Below are 19444 nucleotides of genomic sequence, written 5' to 3'. Positions count from 1 at the left end.
CTGTTTATATACAATCAAAGGTGTTTGTCACTATCTGAAACAAGGTTAATTTTACCATACATGTCCTTGAGTACATTTTCATGATAAAACTTTCAAAAAGGATTATACACACACCCAAACACAGACACGCAGAAGGCTTTACAAGAACTTTGAGTGGTAGCACCCAAACAGCTTTATTTTCATACCATTTATTTTTTCTGACAACCATACTGCAAAGCAATAGATTTTCAACTGGCAACCTCAGAACATATTTAATTTACCTTTAAGTTAAAATGCACATAGCAATGAACTGTTTCTAATTATTTTAGGCTTGCAGATAACAACATACTTAAATGAGTAATTTAATTGAGATTTTCCACACCATTATCCAAACAGCACCAAATTACTGCAATTTGACGCATTATTTTAAGTGCAAACAACAATACCTGTGTAGTGTCAGGTATAATCTGAGTGGCTCTTGAAAATAAAATAAATGTATAAACTATTTTAGTTTGGAGATAAAAACAAATCAAATGTAATATTCTAAACCACGACGGAACTGAAGTGCACACTAATAGTGCACTTTGGGTCATTTTATCTGTGAGATATAAATGCTACTTATAAAAAGGAATAACTGTACATTTCTTTTTGCTTCATTGGCCAAAGTGGGCCAACTTTAAATCATACAAGTCAGAGTAAAAAAAAAAGAAAAATAACGACCGTCTCGTTGTCCCGAGTCTTCTACCTTTGGATCCCTTTGTTTTTTGTTCCTGTACGAAGTGATTCAGGCAGATCGAGCCTTTTTGAAGTTTCCATGCTTCTCCACATCCGCCCTGACAGAAGCTGCACTCCCGGCCTCCGCCTTTCCTTTGTTCAGATCCCTGATCAAGGTGGGAGCAGCAGGGCAGGCAGAACTGCATGGACCTCACGTATCACTTACCCCTGAATCAGTCTCGAGTGCTCCTGGCCACTGCACTCAGGTCTTTACCCTACAGCGGGGAGAGACTGGAGGTCACCGCTCTGAAGTACAGCAGCCTAGGAGCTATAAACAGCTCGTAGGGTGAGGAGGACAAATGGTCCTCTATGAGTTATCAGTGGAGTTCTCATTGCTGGTCGAACTCGAGGACTGAGGGGTAGAGGAAGATGAAGAGGCGGAGGAAGAAGAGGAGGAGGGGGTAAAGTTCATCCCTGATAGTTCTGGAGGGTTTGTTGCCGTGTTCTGTCCACTCAAGCTCTTCCTGCACACTGGACAAGTGTCATGCTGGAGAGAAAGAGTGAGAGAAGAAGCTCTGTGAGTGATATTGATGATGCTTCCCCATCACAGAGTTACAGATATCAGACGGAGGATAGCTGAGGTTTATTACCTGTTCCAGCCAGGGGACTATGCAGTCATTATGGAACATGTGATTACATGGGAGCTGCCTCACAATTTCTCCAACACTGTAATCGTCTTTACACACTGGACATTCCAGTCCTGAAGCTGAAAACAAAAACATGTGAAAAACATTATTTTATATGATCTGTCAAGCAGTTTGGGACGAGAGGTCGCATAACATTATGAACCAGAAATTTAATTTAGAAAAACGAATAGCCAACAGCAACAGAAATGTTTGAAATTAGATGGGATACCGAAGGTTTCTTTTTTTCAGAAAGGAGGGTTGGATGCTATGCTACTGGTCTGACTTAACTTAAGCTATGCAGAGTGACTGATGCATAACTAGCGCTCTAAAACAGGATGAGTGTGTTCAGTAAGTAGGATAACTATGGAAACAGCATATAGATGGACTTTAAACCTGTTTGAATATGAAAAAGATTCTGTCGACCAATTGTAGAATTATAACTTTTTACAGAATAATGCTTTTTTAGCTCACTTTTTGAAAAGCTTCAATAAAACATTCTTAACATGTTTAAAGCTGAGGTAAACTAAGCTAGGTGGCACGTTTGGCAAAATGGTTCTCAACCCTCTATTGAAAATAAAATGATGTCGCTGTGCAAACATGTTTCATCTCATATGTTTGCAGGAAAAGAAAACCAGCCATAAAACATTATATCACACTCTGAAATATTAAAAGTTAAAATAGTTGAACTCACCAACATGCTCCTCTGTAATATGAACTGTAGGAAGAGTTTTTATTTTATCCCTGTCAGCAGGCGGAGGACCCGTGTTCTCAAACTGGTTTAGTAACTAAAGACGACAAGACAAGATGGAAAATAATCTAAATGTATGATTGTATGCATAATGCAGCAGATACTCTACACAATATCTAAAATGTTTAATCAAAGTGGGATAAAACAAATCCCTACTCGAACCAATCACGCATGAATCACTTTAAAACCATGAGGACTTCTCAATAAATACCTGAGTTATAATTGCATCTAGTCCATTAGCACCCCAGGCATAATCCATAGGATTTGAATGAAGAACACCCCTTAAAGCAAAACAATTAAACATTAGAGCAGTTAGGTGACACCTAGTGCATTTTCTTGAGAATTGTTTAATTGTTAAATATAGCTCTGTGCCTGATACTCACCAGGGTCCAACACCAATATTTGGCATTGCAGTAGGTGCAATTATTCCATTCACCAGTTGCTGAATGATTCTATAAAAGAAAAGCACTATTATTAATATGTAAAGAAATAAGAACAAGTGAGCCACTCTTAAGGAACCTCTTAGTCCAACTCAAGCTTGAGTTATGACTCAAGTCCCAGTCTGCACTCCTTACCCCTCTAAAGTGGGAACTCCCTCGGGCCTCCCTGCTTGTCGCCTTGAGCCATGACGACTTCTCGGTTGCCTAGCACCATATCGTTGCCGTGATGCTGTTTCCCTTTCTCGCCTGTTTTCTGTGTCCCTATTATCCTCTGTTCCCAGCCCAGCCCCGAAGTCGAAGCGGTCATCGAAGACACCCAGGGCAAACTGGCCGTAGCCGGAGGGGAATGTAAACAAGGACTGGTCCGGATTCTGGGAGAAAAACAGGAATCAGAATCAAAATTTAGAAATACTTTATTTTTCCCAAACTAGGTAACATTTTCAAAACAGGAAAACCAGATTGCTGTAATCTTGATGGTAGAAACATGTGAAGCTTTGAAATTTCTCTACATACCTGCAGCTATTTATTGTCACTACTAACACCTGAAGCACTTAAGAGTTCTGTTGACAATGAGGTCAGATTTCAACCCAATGGAAATGCATGCTGGCATAGAGAACTCCCCATTAACTTTAGTAACAACATCATCACATCCCCAGTATTTTAACAGTTAAAGGTTATTCCACAGCACTAACGAACATATCAGGACTTCACTGTTACCTGTCTTTGGGCCGGTTATAACAGCCCAATCATTCCAATATAATATTACAGAGCCAAAAGTTGGTCTGTTAAAAAAGCAGAAGTGGAAACTATGACGAGACTTCTATCCTGTGCAGTTCTAGATGAGCAAAAAAATGCAGATGGAAACCATTTCAGGAAATTCTGACACATTATGAAACCTTGTCGTAAGACAGAGAAAGATTATGTAATGGAGATTAGAGACAAAAAACATGTTAGATACCTCAAATGGTTGCTGGTTCTGGGGGCCACTGGAAATGGTAGACGTGGAGCCATTGTCCGCACTAAACAGGGGCAAGGGAAGCTTTAGATTTCATCATAGGTTACATAATTTGCCATTTTGAAATCGAGCTTTTCAATTACTTATTTCGTCCCCTTATCCTTGAAACTACACCTGTTGATTTTACATGAATTGAAGGGGTTGTGATTCAAACAAAAAAAAAAGAAGCAGCAACTCTGCTCTATACACCTTTACAATTGCATCTATTAGCACAATTAAAGATAAAGATGTACTTTTATTAATCCCGTGAGGAAATTCGATCTTCTGCATTTGACCCATCCTAGCGTTAGGAGCAGTGGGCTGCCATAAGTACGGCGCCCAGGGAGCAGAGTAGGGCACGGTAGCACTTGGTCTTTCGGGGATTTGAACCGGTGACCTTCCAGTTCCCAGGCCAAGCCCCTAACCACCACCCCAATTAACAAAAAGGTATATCCAGACATACAGTCAAAATCCCTACATGTTTGGAAGCATAGAGAGTTTCATATTGATTTGATTTGTGGAAGAATAAAGAGTTTATACTTGTTGCTAGATGTAATATATGCATGTGTTCAAATGTAAAGGTTTAAGGGGTCCTTTTATACTAAATGTCAGTTTAGGCATGTTCATAATCTGCTTTATTGGCCAAGTATGTGCACCCTGACTGTATAATGTTATGAATGATGGTTAATTGTATGAAAATAAGGACATCTAAAGAATAAATAATTTCAGGAACATCTGTGAAGCTACGTTATACATAATGAAGCATTGAGGACTTTTCATAAATCTCGTACAGTATAATAGTTACAAAAAAACTGCCTTGATTAGGAAAACTGTGTTTAATATACAAAGTATACACACCTTCTCTCCTCCAGCAGTTCTTCAATAAACCCTGAGTCACATCTTGGACATGTGTAATCCTGTAAACAAACAAAAGGTTGTAAAAACCAGCATGCCTTGTTAATTCTTCTCAACAAAGAAAAAACTGTGTGAAATGTTTGAAGGTCTGAGAAACAACTGTTGGGCAAGCAACACCCAATTGTTCCATTCAAGGTAAACATTGATTATAATAATAATAATAATAATAATAATAATATATATATTTATATATATTTAACACTTTAGAGTTGTACACAGTAGGACAGGAGGTACCACACAGATTGGAAGACTGGAATATGCCATGCAACTCTAATCCCTACATATTTTTGACTTTATTTTCGTAATGTAAGGGAAAGCATACAGCGATGGTGACCTGAAGTTTGTGTAGCTGCCACTGCAAAGATTTAGCCTTTACTGTATTTGGCAGGTGCTTATGTCCTTGTGTTGGTCACTATTTTATAAGGTAACTGTAATCGGAAAGCCAACACAGAGGTTAGCAGGTCACCAACTGGATTTCCTTTGTAACCATTCAGGACATTCACCAACAGAAATGTAAATCAGGTAGTGGATAGCATAAGCCCAAACACCAGAATAAGCTACAACTTCGTTCCCAGGCTGAAAACACACCCCATTACAATTGACATCTATTGTGTAGATATAAAGATGTTTTGTCCTTATGTTTGTTTTGTTGGTGTTCATGTGTCAAACAGCTGCATGTTAGATGGCTGAAATGTCAGAATAAAATTAACTTAACGGAGAATACTTAAGGTAAGTGGCTGTTAACAACAAAGGTAGTTGGGTGTTAATATGGCCACAGGCCCATCCAGCATCCTACAGAAACCTATGGCTGAGCTTTCGCATTGTGAAGAGCACATTTACAGCTCTGTGACAGATCATTCTAGCCTGTGACAGACATGCCACTTGTATGGTTTTATTGAATAGCAAAACAAGAAGAGGACGCAGTGGCATTGTTGTTGTGGGAGTGATAACAATCAAGCACACTAGTAACCTTTTCACAAATTAAACAAATACTCGATACTTTGAGGCGATCAGTTTTAAAGACTTAACCGCTGTTAATGAATATAGCTAACAATAACGGCTAACATACCCCGTAAAACGCACAATAATCAACAAATGATCAAGCCAAACATTGTTATATATGACGTATGACAAAGAAACCGTGGCATTTGGGTAATGACTACGTAGTGTAGGTTTGTATGCTGATGAATCTACTACTTAGATAAGAAGCTAACTAACACTGTATTAGCGTTAGCAAGATAAACGGGACCTCGTAGTAGTAAGCTAACACTGTTAGCATGCTAAATGTTAGGGCCGTTGCTAAAACGACTTCTACTAAAGTAGCGACAACACCACTGTGGTTTTCATTTGCACAACTGTATCCATATTTACTATATGTAGACGGTACTTACGGGAAGCCGAGGACTAATCTCTGCGGAGCATCTGTGACAGAAGAACCGGCTGGGCCATGGAGGAGCTTCAGCCATCTTTAACCACTAAACAGGTAGAGAGGTGGAGGAAGGACTACGGAACACCGGAGAGGTCAATGTTGACGGACCTAGAAAATACGACAAAACATGAGGTAGATTTGAAAGCCCTACATTCAAAATAATAATACCGTGAAAATGTATTACATATGAACGATGAAAATATAGGGGAAACAACATTACTGGCTGTATTATACATAATCTATTCGAGAGTAGGATTGTGAATTTTTGTATGGATTATATGGAAGTAATTTGGCTTTTTATTTTACAAAAGTTTTAAACATAAAACATTTAAATCACGTTTAGCCTATTATTATTATTATTGTTGAATTATTTACAGTATGTATTTGCGTTTCAAAAAGACTAACAATTATGTGTGTTATAGAATATGACCACATGGTGGTGCCTTTGTGTACCAATTGATGAAGAGTTTTAATGTACTTCACTTTGTAGCCAGGGACTGAGGACACAGTACATTCTGGCTATATTGACTTAGAAATGATGAAATATCAATTCAGGTGATTATATGTTTGGGTTTACCAGGTTAAGTTGTCCTAAATTCATACTCACATACCAATCCAAAAGTCTGTATTTTGTATCACCACATTGTTTCTCCATTGAACTCATGTAATGTTCCTGAAGGATCAGGCCGCTCTTCTGTCCCTGTTCACATATAAACCAGAGACGTGTTTTTACAATCTTCCACTGCACTGGATTTATTTTGACACATTTTAGTTTTCCATTGGATTCCTGTCAACCACCTCTTGAGCCTAACTGTCATACTTTAAGCGTTGAAAAGTAGCATCTGTTTTTGAGAATCACATCTTGTCGAAGGTGGATTTGTGTGTTTCCTTGATTATTTGACAGTTGTTGTTGGAACCATTTTATCAAGTGTCAAATCAGACACATAAATCAGTTAATAAATAGCCCTTCATATGGGAAAGACATTCTCTTGTCTCGTGTGGACACAGCCAAGTTCTTGTTGGCGGCTATCTGTCGGCCCTGAGATAGCAGTGAAGGTCTTGCTTAGTTACATAAAAACTAGAGAAGAAAATGATTGATTTTGTTTTGTTTTTGGGTCTGTTTTTATTTTTGAGGCTGTAAATTTAAATGTCTTCAATATTTTGTTACACAGGTAGATATAATGTGATTACCATATAACTGCAGCTTGACGGCTGTAAAAATGTCTGCACTATCTCTGGTGCTTGGCAACACACGTTGAGAGTAAGTAGGAGTTCCCGTCCGACCTTTCATCAGCCAATCACATCTCTCAAACCATCTGGCCTGATATTTACTTTAAAATGTTCATTTTTTTCTCTAGATGAGAATAACCTAGGATGTAATTTGTTTCTATAGTATTCATTAAAATGCCGAAAATCATTTTTGTCACAGCTTCCAATACAACTGCAAAATTTCAAGTGGCCCAATGGTTTAATTTGTCAACATGGCAGGCTTAACACAGATATGATTTGGTATAATAGAACTGGATGATTTCTCAGAGCTCACAGTGTAACCTAGCTGGTCCCAATGTCGTCTCTGGGCCGGCATTGTGTCTGAACTGGCCATGTGGGAGCGAGAAAGACACGACTGTCCCATGGGCTGAGATTAGAGAGGGTCTGATAGCATTGAGGTTTGCTATGTCTGCCTGGCTGAGGTAAGCTTTTGTCTCTCCGCGCCCAGTGCGTCACCGCTAGCCCAGTCAAATGCTCATTGTAGCAATTCAATCTGTGGAGTCGGTGACTTTGGGTCAGAGACAGGTCGTGAGAGCAGGAGAATTCAACTTTACCAGACAGAGCGATGATCACTTAGTTTTTGAGTTTAAGTATTTGAAGAAATATGTATACATTAGATGTTTTCATGCTGTTATTTGCATGAATGCTATAATACTCTGCAAGGGATTGGAATTCTTCCTGCTGCTGTAATCAAACCACTTTTAGAGTACACGTGTAGGTGTACGCACATGCTGTAATACATCCACGTACAGTTTGTTGTTGTTTTCTCTGGCTTCTTTTTAGGGTTGATCATGTATTACACGCTATGAGGCAATAAAGTGCTGCAGCCATGGTGGCAGACAGATATGCTGTAAGGGACACTGCTGCTTTTGTCAGTCCATAGAGTTTTTCCAGACACTCCAGCCGGGATTGCCCCACACAGTCCCTCTGGGCCCCGAAACAGACCCGGGTACACACATAAACACACATAGACACACACGCTCACACACTCAGCAACAACAGCCGCCTGCTGGAACTTCCTGGGCCTCTTAGTCATGCATCACCTGTTTTCAGTCTCTTTCTCCCTCCAGACACTCTCTGTCTCAGGCCATGTGTCACAAGAGCTGTGCATCAGACACACAGCTGTGCATCACACACACACACACACACACACACACACACACACACACACACACACACACACACACACACACACACACACACACACACACACACACACACACACACACACACACACACACACACACACACACACACACACACATATATAGACATGCATACACATCACAATTAAATCACAGCAGATAGCCCACAGTGTGTTCTTGCGCTGCTTGTGTTCTAAAACAAAATCCTGTGGTACTTCATGGGTACATCAGTGTTTTTGATTACATCACTGGGCAGCTAACAAAATATAGATGTTGCTCAAGGAACATTTGTGTACAGTTAGCAAGTTAAGTTCTACCAGCTTTGTTGTAGTATAGTGTTTGTGGTCACTTACTGCAGATAGCTGTGGAGTGTTATTCTTTATTCCCTTTATTCATGAGAATCTTAAATGGCCCTTATAGCTTTAAGGGGTTTTCCCTTTTCTGTAGTGTGTTATATAGGTTTTTGTTCATGTAAATGGTCTGCAAAAGCTAAAATCCCAAAGTTCCCTCCAGAGGGAGTTTTTCTCCAACACCACACCCCCCTGCCGGAAATGCATCCATTTGACTTCTGTAACATAGTGATATCACTATGTAACACGTGCGCTAATATTGGCTGGTGATCCAACACATTGTTCATGCTAAGGGAAAGGACATCTCTAAGTGGTTGACCAATCACAACAGACACAGCAAGCTAACCAATCAGAGCAGACTGCTCAGGTTTAAGACAGAAGGTTAAAAGTAAAGACCTTTTTAACATTAAAGCATTTCACAGTAGAAGGGCCCCTATAATTGGGCCCCTTTAAAAAAGTGCCCTTTAACTTGTCTATGATATTTTGGGTAACAAAGAGTCAAAAAAACTGAATGATGCAATACAGTGTAAAGTCAAAGGAAACAAAATGAGACTGAGCACAAGATAAAAACCATATCATGTTGGAAAGACAAACTGTAGTGTTATATATTCTACCCAGCACATCCCACACATCAACACCAACTGAGGGAAGAAAAGTTGCCAAGAGAAATATCAATTTCTATAGCATTTCCTCAAAAAATTCCCCAACAGGTGGATAAATGTGAAAAAAGACAGTAACAAAGTGTGTCACATTCTTTCTACAGCTCAGTTACTACTTTTCAGGTGACAGTTTTTCCACAACAATTGACTTTATTTTTCATTTTCCACTGAAAAAAAGTTTACTTACTAACATCCTGAATCAGCTGGAAAATGCGTGGTCACACAGGGATGTTTGTCTGAGCTCATGAAAAGCTGACTTGTGCTTCTGCTTGTAGATTAAACTATCCAAACATTTTATAAAGGAGTTGAATTATCACAACCTTGAACACAGCAAATACATGCGAAATACACATTTATGCAGCAGCAATATTATCCAAAAACATCATATTAGGCAAGAAACCTCACATAAATAGACACAACTCTATTTTTGTCTGCAGACTGAATACACATTATTTATACTTTAAGCACTTTTGGTGATAGTTCTAACATACCTCCACTTGTAAGGTGTTAGGACTTTCATGTGCATACAAAATTTGAACATTGTGGTATTAGTACTTTAGTGAAAGAAAGGATCTGAAAACTACTTTGACCATGGCGTGCTGTACAGTACAGTACAGATGTACGATGTACTGTATGTGTAAATATTTATGTGTTTGCGCATGCAGTTTTCTGGTAGCCTCCACAGTACACACCAAGCAACAGTGGAACTGATGACATGATGCATGGGTGCAGTTACTCCTCTAATCTAAAACTGACCATCGGTGTGTTTACAAGATGTGCAGCTCTGTGGTCTGGAGCAATAGATACCATATGGGCCTCTGAGTTCATTTGTGGTACACTGTGCTACTTCAGCAAGCAGAGGATTGCCTAAAAGATTTAGCTTTGTCCTGCAATGGTTAGCTGTTCAACTAAAATAAAAGGGCACCACAGCAGGGCTCGGGAGGTGGACTTGGACCTCTCCAAGAAGTCCATACTCAATATTTGGGTCTGTTAGGGGACTCAAACCAGCAACCCTACGGCTCCCAGTCCAATTCCCTATACTTACTGAGCCACTGCTAGAACCTTCTCACTTTCATCTTTGCTGAGTTTGCATTGCATACCTTCACACATGACAGCAAAACTGTCCATGATAAGCAATGAACATCATGATGTAAACAAGCAGGTATCTTGACCAAGGCTTCTATAAATAAAATGCATTTCTGTCTTGCTATGCAAGAGCCACCTGAAAAGCTGATGGTGAATATACGGTCCTGGCTTGGAACTTTTCCAAGCCTCAAATTGCACAATTTGACATAATTGGAGTGCAATTTTCACACCTCATTGAATTTTGTTGTTGTGTGTCTCGATAATTCCACATGAACTCAAACCAGATTTAGTTAAATGACCTTGTCAGTGCAAAAATAGGGAGGCAACAATCATATTGTCTGAGGCCGACATGTTAAAAAACACTTACGAGTCTCACACAGTACCTAAATGTTTATTTAATACCATAACAAGTGAGCATCAAGTGAAATGATTTAAAGTTGACTTTTTTAATAATAAATATTGTATATTTACGTTTTACATATGTATCATCTTTAAAATCATATTTTCATATGATGTTGTATTCCCAGTACCTTTACATCCTCCTGGCAGTACGTACAGTATGGGCCAGACCACACACAGACTAGAAGCCGTCCCAGAGGTCAGGACAAGGAAGTGAGACAATTCCCCCAGAATAATTGGGGACAATTTGCATTTGCACAACTTCCTAACTCCGATATGTTGTTGGTGATTGGATCCTGGGCAAATCCCTGAAAAACACAGAAAATGTGCAATAAAAACACATGGACTTTCAGTTGTTGCGCAAAGTCAGATAGCTTTGGTTTCAAATGAGCCACTACAGTAGCTGTGTTGACAGGTACAGTCAATGTTTGCCAGGCAAGGGACGAAGTGTCCTGAGCCTGGCAAATATTAACATCTTGGAGCGCTGAAACCATGTAATGATGATTGAATTATCAATATAGTTTTGTGATTTTAAAGGGTTTAAAGTGTCCTAAATGATTTTCTTCTTCTCTATAAGATGTTGTCATCATCTTTATATGAGCAGCACTCTGTGATGGTAGTTGGACAGATTGGTGGGCTAAAATATGACTCAGTGAAATATACATGACTCCACATCAGGGATAATACATTTTTTTTTAAAAGAGCATTTCCGAGAAATTCGTATAATGTCATCTGCCACAGTATAAACTTTAAGACTGAAGTGGGGGCTGTTGTGTCAGTTTAATGATCAATTGTCAAAATGTAATTTCATGCACATGTGGAAAGTAAAAGGCTTGCCGTGTTGCTGAGCAAGTCTAGTAAATAAAGTGTGAGGCAGATATATTCTGATGGAGTGATGGATCTGATATCTATTAGTTTCAGCTGTGAGACTGAGCTGTTTAGAATGCAGTGGCGCGATCCAGAGAGTGGGTGGTCTGAAACACTCCACGGTGCCTTGGTCTCATCACAACATCATTTGAATCTAAGTTTTCGCTGTTCACTTACTGGAAGTAGTAAGGCAACTTGGCGGAAATGATACCATGTGGACGTCGTTGAGAAAGACGCTTGACATCTCAGAGCAGGATGATTACGCACCACTGCAATGTCAGTGTGGGCGTCACATCACAGCCCCATGTGTTTGTAGGGAAATAAACAACTCAGCTAGAGGTTGTGATGTAATGTGTGTGACTGATCCCTTGCTCATAACAGGTGAGATGCACCCATAATCACACCCACACAGTCAAACATGCAGACAAACACACACAAAGCTGTGTTCGAGTGGAAGTGAGGCTGACCCCTCATTTGCTGCACCGCAAACCATAACATAAAGAAAAAAAGAGTGAAATACGGAGTAAAGTGGGCAGAGAATTCCTGAGGTCTCATGTTTAGTGTAATTTGGATAGCTCTGAAATGGCTCATAGGTTTACTCTGTGGCTTTGTGGTTTAACCACCGCTGGTATGACATAGGCACATCATATCCGACATCAGTCAGAGGGCTGTGTGGTGATGAGGTACAGGTCGCTCCTGGTGAATTTATTACATGGTCATAATGACAACAGCAAATGGGATTTGTCTTTTATGCATCATCAGGATGGTTTGTCCAGATACATTTATCATAAGTGCTGTCTCAACTTATTTTTCAGTTTGTGTATTTTCCTGGAAGACCACAGCCGTTTCAACACATGCACCGCAAAGTGCGGACAAATGTTTTATTTAAGTGGGTGTTCACTGCAAATTCCTGTGGGGTTGCCACTTTTTAAACTATGGTGAGAAACACGGTTTTGGGGAGTTTATTGTGTGGGTCGCAAAGGAATTTATAGAAGAGTCATAAAGGTATGGGAATAATTGGCTTTAACATTGCATTTTCCATAAACATCCTCCATAATGAGGTGTAGATTAGGCAGTTCAAGTTTAGGTTTCTATATATTAAACCCAAAGATGAAAAACTCAATTGAAATGAGACAGAAGTAAACCTCTGCTTGGACAAGTCCAGAGGGTCCCTCTGAAGCCACATCTGCCTGTCTGGAGTCTATATGTAACCATTATGATTGCATGGCTCTTTGGATCAATCAGCCATATGAAATTTTACACACATTGTGCAGAAAAAAAATTAAATATATCTGAAAAAGCCAATTATGTGTGTTATGTTTTATGTGTGGGCACAGCAAAAGCCCCTCAGTGGCATTGTTATTTGCCCTGTTCGAACTAACAAAACATCTAATTTCATTCCCAGTGTAATAAAAGAGTTCTTGGACAGGAATATAAACATCTCCCTAAAGTTGAACCAGATGCTGCAGCATGGTAGAGAACAGGATTTAGAGGAAGGAGAAAGAAAGACAGAAAAACAAGGGAGGTACTTTATACAGGGATGTGAGTCAGTACCAAGGCCTCAGCACTTTGAAACATTCATTCCTAAGTTTCTTCACCCTCTATCCCCCTGACCCAACCACTTACCCCAGAGCAGGGGGATATCCCTGAGGAGACAAGGGGAGAAAAAGCTGCTCAGCCTGGATTTGATTCCCTGCTGCCTCTCATGTGAAGCCTTGAGAGGCCTGTCAGAGAGGCGACTCACGGCACGCACAGGAGAAAAGGTCTAACCACTTCTCGCATTTACGGGGTGCACGGCTGGCTGCTGGAGCATAAGAAGAACACCATCCAGATTACTTTAGGAAACAAATATGAACTCATTTTGCGCAAACTTTGGTATGACTAATACTGTTACAAAATTTGGGAAAATCTACGACAAACACGGTTTCACAGTTGTAAAGCACTGTGTATTGTTATTGTAGTGTTATAATCAAATGCAGACGATGTGATGAGGTGGATTTGAGGAAAAACTGATTGCAAAGCGGGAATCCAGTATATTTATCTTATAAAAGGAAAAAAGGAAAGATGACACATTGTGACAAATATTAAACTTTATGTTGTTTTGAAATGGCAGTACAAAAATACAAAAATATGTTGATGCATTTGTCATTCAGATTTCACAGTAGGTACACAGGCAGGTACACACACCTTTGTTATTTACATATGATCCATTGAGATGTTCCATAATACACATTATTGAAAGTATTTCATTAGTCTGTGTTGAGTTTAAAGATCTAATTGGACTGGATATTGGTGATTTGTATGGATATCTAGCCGTGTCAACGATGAACTGATTGAGTCCTCTCCAATGGCAGAATAATCACGTTTGTTCAGTTGGCGATGACTGCAGTCCATTCCCAGACAAATTTAATTTTGCTTTCAATCAGATGAAGCTGATTACATTTGTCTGGCCATTTTTGGAAATATTTAAATCAAATTAAATCAGCAAAACAGCAACAGATTGAACTACCACAACCTTCAAAAATGCATTTACAAAACAAAGCTAAGCAGTCAATAGAGGAGGTATTGTAGAGGACAGCCCAGCAGTCTTCTGAGACTCCAAACAAAACCAAACTGTTAATTTTTGCAGGTGGCAAAGAGTTTGGATCAGGATCCAGAGTAAACATGTGTGGTGGGAGGGATCTAGAGAGACGATACCGGTTTGTTTAGGCTGAGCCCCTTCCTCACTTCCAGACAAAAAGTACAAAAAGTACACGCAGCACAACTGTAGCTGTCTTATTTAGAATTGAAACCACATTGGAAGTGGTAACAACTTACAAAGATATTAGTGATGCTTTCCATCAGCCTGTTGGGAAATCAGTTTGTTTGATGGGCATGGAGAACATAAAAACTGTAAAAAAAAAAAAAGCTGTAAAATGCCAGTGGCCACAATTGTACATACACAATAAACCAAACACAATAAATACGATTTATGCACCAGCTTTACCAAGGATATATGGAACTGTAACTAACTAATAAAAATATAAATAGAGTTTGATACCTTCTCCAATAAATAGTAGTGGTATTCTATTTACAATATGCACACATCTCCCGAGGAGCCTGAGATAGTTGTATCTCAAAACTCGTGTTCATCTGCTTCTATTTCCCAAACTAACACAAGATTAGCACAAATTTCTCACAGGGTTTTTGTAGCTCTTTTAAACTATTGTATGTCTTCAAACAGAGATCCAAATATATGGTCATCGGTGCACAAAGGGTTGAGGGAGTGATTGCCAAAAAAAGAGGTCTTCATGGTAAGCTAGCGGTGTGACACTTTGATAGGTTTGTCGACCAGAGTCAGGAGTTGTCCATCTAGACTGCGTTCTCCTCACTGCCTTCAAAATCTTGAGGTTTCCGAGGGGGAGCTGCACAAAAAAAGGGTTAAAATGTGCTGCAGAATTGTTAAAGACAAGTAAGACTTGCCAAATGGAAGGCGCCAGGTGTTTTTGTTGACTTACTGTTGCAGTGGCCGTAGTGGCGGACTCCTATGGAGTGGCCGAGGAAGCAGGTGGCGCGGCGGAGGTGGCAGGCGCTGCGGTAAGTGATGTTGTCATTGCCACAGATTTGCTGCTCGGATAACATGGGCATTGGGCAAGGAGTTGTGCGGCACATGACACAGTGAGCACTGTTGGTCTGGTCGGTCACACAGGTGTGGGTACCGGGACACACCACATTGGAGCACGACTCTGTGGAAGAAATAAAAAAGGATAGTTATCAAATTTGCTTTGTGCAGAACAACATTTCTTGAAAAAAGCATAAAGTAAGTTCATCTTGCTTACTTTTGCAATCTCCCTGGTACATGACCTCCAGGTCGGGGTGCCCCATGCAGCGGGCCATCAGCATGGTACACTCATCCTTATATGACCGCCCGTCGCTGCCGCACACAGCGTGCTTCTGGGTAATTTGAGAGCAGTTTGGTGCGCACACACACTGAGGCCTTCCCGTCTTCATTTTGCAAACCTTCCCGGGACTGCAATTTACTCCATCGCAAGTCTCTACAAAAGCACAGCGAGTGGTTTCATATGTGCGTGAGCACTGCACAGTTTCAGTGTACTGTTACTGTATTAACAAGTCTGCAGACATCAGGTGATCCACAGGCATTTTCATACAAAACAAGCTTGGGACCTGAGGTTTTCCCAGACCATAACACAATTTTCACCTTGCACAATATTTACAATGATCACATCTCTTTATTGACCGTTACACACAGGGGTGTCTCGCCTGTTGGAATGTGAGGCTGGCGTGTTTTCATAACAGATCTATGTGTACGGCTGCACACTGACTGGGCTAAGCTCCTGCAGAGGGACGGAGGGGCTCAGTGGTAGACGGAGCTCAAATAGCTGTCAGAGAAGTTTACAGGCTGAGAAGTGAGGAAGCCCCGGGCTCCTCTGACACCCCATAATGTCAAAGCACAGGGGGAACTGTAATCCTACACAGTGCTGAGTTAGACAATGCACACATGTTTCTTCCCAGGAACTTTAGAGATGATGCCTGATCAGCACTGAGTCCTAAGGATTCTGTAAACTATAAGTTAAATTATTTCTTATTTTCAGTCTTTACCAGTACTTTAATATCCTGTTTTATTTCAGATCTGTTGTTTTATTTCTCTCTCATACTCTTCTGGTCTTACTTGATGCATTTTCTTCTTTCTTTTTTTTTATCTCCTCTGCAGTTACCAATAAGTGACTGTTTCATAATAACTACAGTCTTGTGATGATGAAAGGGTCGACTTTTCTTGGCGGGACATTCATGATAGCGACAGTATTTTTCCTTCCACAGAATTCTAAACGATCAAGATAGTGTAACACATTATGAGTCCCAGACTTCTGGGCATGTGGCAGGCATTTATTCCAGCCTGCAGGAATGCATTTTCTTATTTTGCTCTTGGACCCAAACAGGCTATTTTTTTAAGTAGCTTTAGGAAAAGTAAACACATTTTTTTAGAGTGAAGGGGGGCGATTTAAGTTGTGATTCACCCAACTTTTATTCGTTTTTCCATGTGAAAGTTGTTTACCTTCATGTGAGTCTTTTTTGACGGAGCAACAGGCTGCCTTTGTGTACAAATACAATCTAAATTTTAGGAGGCTGTGGTTGGGTGGGTTTGCCAAAAAATGTGTTGATTTTTACTGGACCTTATTAGCGTGGAAAAATCACATTTTTAGTACTGCTCATTAAACAGAATTTATCAGTAAGTGAACCAGAATGAACCGTGCAGTGATTCCACGGGATGAAAACTTTTAGGACAGCTGGGCTTAGTAATGTGAAACAGCTCTCCTCGATCCAGGTCTGCATTTTGTTAGCAAGCTTCTCCGGGAAATCAGATTTTCTAGATTTACAGATGCCAAATGGTTTGGATTAAATTTCACTAACTCTCCAAAAAACTTGTTTTGTGTAACAGAGTAGCCAATTTGGTTCCTGTGATCTCTAAAACATAAGTAAAGCCTTTGCAAATGATATCTAAGCAGTGATTAGAACCCCCGGTACTTACCTTAAGACTACTACTGACAGACACAGCCTGCTCCAAATTTAAAAGGTTTACCCCCAATGTGTAAATTGTTTAAATGTTGGTTTTAGGCACTTTAGTAGAGCATTTAACTTTGGTTTACATGCAATGACTAATACCATGCCCCGCAGGGATAAACCAAATCAAAGCACCGTTAATTGATTCCTTTTACTTGGCGGTTTCAACAAATCTTTTAAATGTTTGTTTGTTTACCTTTGCATGGTTTACAGGAGACGATTCCTAGGAAGCCCAGCAGGCTGACCTCATTCATGGGCAGGCTGGAGTTGGACCAGGCTGTGTCCAGGCGGCCCCCGGCACAGCACTCCTCTCTGGTCACGCCTCTCATCAGCACCATGTCGCACCTTTGGTCCTGACCCTGCTGCAGCCAGCACATCCCAGCTGCAGATAGTAGATAAATAAAACAAGTTAATTTGCTATAACTCATAAGCGTTTATATATAGATTAATAAAAAGTGTATCATATATTTCTAAATTATTGTAAACTGGACTTTTTGTAGTCAATGGTAAATCAGACAACAGTAGTAGTACAACAAATAACAGCTGTATTTGAGACACTTTCACAGATACTAATTCTAATTCATTCAAGAAAGAGTAAAACTATGGTATACTTTTTTAAAAAGGGCTGATAAAAGTACTGAACAGTACATAAGTACATTAAGGAAAAATAGTACTTCATCATTATGATCACTGCAAGAGGAATCATGCAATTATCTTAAAAGTTTGACCTTTTTTGGTCCTACTTTTTAAAAATACAAGAAGAAAAAAGTCCACTCACCAAAGGCAGGATTCCTCTCAATCTGATAAAAAGTGAGAAGCACAGCAAAAACAGGAATGAAAAAGATCATTGTGACTCTGCTTTGTTCAAAACCTTTTTTTCTGAAAGTTTATCTCTGCAAAATATCAGCAAAAAGAAGTGATGTTTCCTGGCAAACAGCGTGGATCACTCTAACTCAGCTCTGGAAGTAGCTCTCCCTTACGTGAATGGATGTGTTGTGGATAAGTGATGTCGTTCCCCCTCTGTATAAATATTTAGCCCAGATGGAATTATGCTGCTGGGATGGGCGATGCTCTCAGCCAGTAATAAGCCAGGGCAGGACACAGTTTGACTCTGACTCAATTTCCAGAGTCGGGAAATGATCCATGCCCTCCAGTGCCAGACGTGGGGCACTTATATGACCTCACTAAACATTTTCACACCATATTACTATGGTCATTAAAGGCTAATTAAGTCCAATAAAAGCTTTATTGAGTTTATTTAAACTTCAATTTAGTTTTTGTCTTATCAAATGGACAAATTGAATTAAAAGTTTGAGTATTTGGGAAAATACTTTAATGCATATAACCTCTGAATATGACCTTAAATAAAGCAGTTCAAGTTTGGTACATGTCTGCTGGGTCCCGGATGTGTTATTATGATCTCATCTCTGTCTTTTCAATGTGGCAACCTCAGAAGTTTATTCTCTTCATAAATAATATACTGTTTGATCCCGGTAGTTTTCTGTCTAGAAGCTTCTCTGTGTGGTTTTCGGAGGGGAGCAGTGGCCGTTGGAAATGACATACTGATTTCTTATCTCATTATAGTGTTCAAACAATAGTCCTTTGAAGCGACGTGATCCAGCACTGACCTTAAACTCAGCTTCTTTGTAGTGTAAAATCAGAAAGTAAAATCACAGCAGAAAAGTGGTTACTGACTTCTACATTTATTCTCAAAGGGTTTTCATCCATATTATGCCACATGAAATTTATATCAAGTGGCGAAAATATTCTATACGACAGCCCATGAATAAATGAAGTCATCTGCCTCCCCAACATTACCATACCTTGTTTTGTACACTGTCTGGGTTTATCAATGAATGCTGATATTTCACTCTACAGCTGCGGTTAGAAAAATATTGAGAGATGCGGGGAGCATTGGGAGTGAAGGTGGTCTGCCCTTGAGCAATATATCAAGTCCAATAAACACGGCCATGTTGGAGCTTATCAAGAACATTCATGTCCCCTCATTGTTAGTCAATGATTAAACACAGACAACCACAACAGGCCAGACTGAAAACATTGAAAAACTTCGGATATATTTACAGTATCTGTCGACCAGACACCATCAAGTCTTTTAAAAAAGGCGCCAAAAAAGGTAACAAAAGGCTAATGCGCATCATGATCATGTCTGATACGAACATCTGTACTTCTCTCTGTTCTTGCACT

General features: G+C 39.8%; 2 protein-coding genes across 2 annotated transcripts; both read right to left on the bottom strand.

The window, feature by feature from the left end:
- Positions 1–134: 134 nt before the first annotated feature.
- Positions 135–5998, bottom strand: LOC134870098 (E3 ubiquitin-protein ligase RNF126-like). Its single transcript, XM_063892118.1, has 9 exons — positions 5868–5998; positions 4420–4478; positions 3526–3586; positions 2703–2938; positions 2511–2579; positions 2339–2408; positions 2071–2164; positions 1344–1459; positions 135–1240 (listed from the first exon to the last, which is right to left on the bottom strand). Exons 1-9 carry the CDS (start codon positions 5940–5942, stop codon positions 1061–1063), a joined length of 960 nt encoding a protein of 319 aa, XP_063748188.1. The 5' UTR covers positions 5943–5998; the 3' UTR covers positions 135–1060.
- Positions 5999–13752: 7754 nt separating this feature from the next.
- fstl3 (follistatin-like 3 (secreted glycoprotein)) lies at positions 13753–18271 on the bottom strand. Its single transcript, XM_063892142.1, has 5 exons — positions 18018–18271; positions 17436–17621; positions 15499–15714; positions 15178–15405; positions 13753–15084 (listed from the first exon to the last, which is right to left on the bottom strand). The coding sequence occupies exons 1-5, from the start codon at positions 18085–18087 to the stop codon at positions 15032–15034; spliced, it is 753 nt and encodes a 250-aa protein (XP_063748212.1). The 5' UTR covers positions 18088–18271; the 3' UTR covers positions 13753–15031.
- Between the last annotated feature and the right edge of the window lie 1173 nt (positions 18272–19444).

The sequence above is a fragment of the Eleginops maclovinus genome, chromosome 9 (assembly GCF_036324505.1).
Source record: "Eleginops maclovinus isolate JMC-PN-2008 ecotype Puerto Natales chromosome 9, JC_Emac_rtc_rv5, whole genome shotgun sequence".
Taxonomy (NCBI): domain Eukaryota; kingdom Metazoa; phylum Chordata; class Actinopteri; order Perciformes; family Eleginopidae; genus Eleginops; species Eleginops maclovinus.
The sequence above is the reverse complement of the archived record's forward strand: the minus strand, read 5'-3'. Positions and strand labels throughout refer to the sequence as shown.

What these genes read in the sequence shown, in the direction of transcription:
- LOC134870098 (XM_063892118.1), bottom strand. Translation starts at nt 5,942, where the DNA reads ATGGCTGAAGCTCCTCCATGGCCCAGCCGGTTCTTCTGTCACAGATGC. An exon ending in GAACTGCTGGAGGAGAGAAG is followed by an intron (nt 3,587 to 4,419) that starts GTGTGTATACTT and finishes GCCCCTGTTTAG; the next exon opens with TGCGGACAATGGCTCCACGT. An exon ending in TAGATGCAATTATAACTCAG is followed by an intron (nt 2,165 to 2,338) that starts GTATTTATTGAG and finishes TGTCGTCTTTAG; the next exon opens with TTACTAAACCAGTTTGAGAA.
- fstl3 (XM_063892142.1), bottom strand. Translation starts at nt 18,087, where the DNA reads ATGATCTTTTTCATTCCTGTTTTTGCTGTGCTTCTCACTTTTTATCAG. An exon ending in CTCCTGTAAACCATGCAAAG is followed by an intron (nt 15,715 to 17,435) that starts GTAAACAAACAA and finishes GTGCTTTTGTAG; the next exon opens with AGACTTGCGATGGAGTAAAT. An exon ending in GTACCAGGGAGATTGCAAAA is followed by an intron (nt 15,406 to 15,498) that starts GTAAGCAAGATG and finishes TTTCTTCCACAG; the next exon opens with AGTCGTGCTCCAATGTGGTG.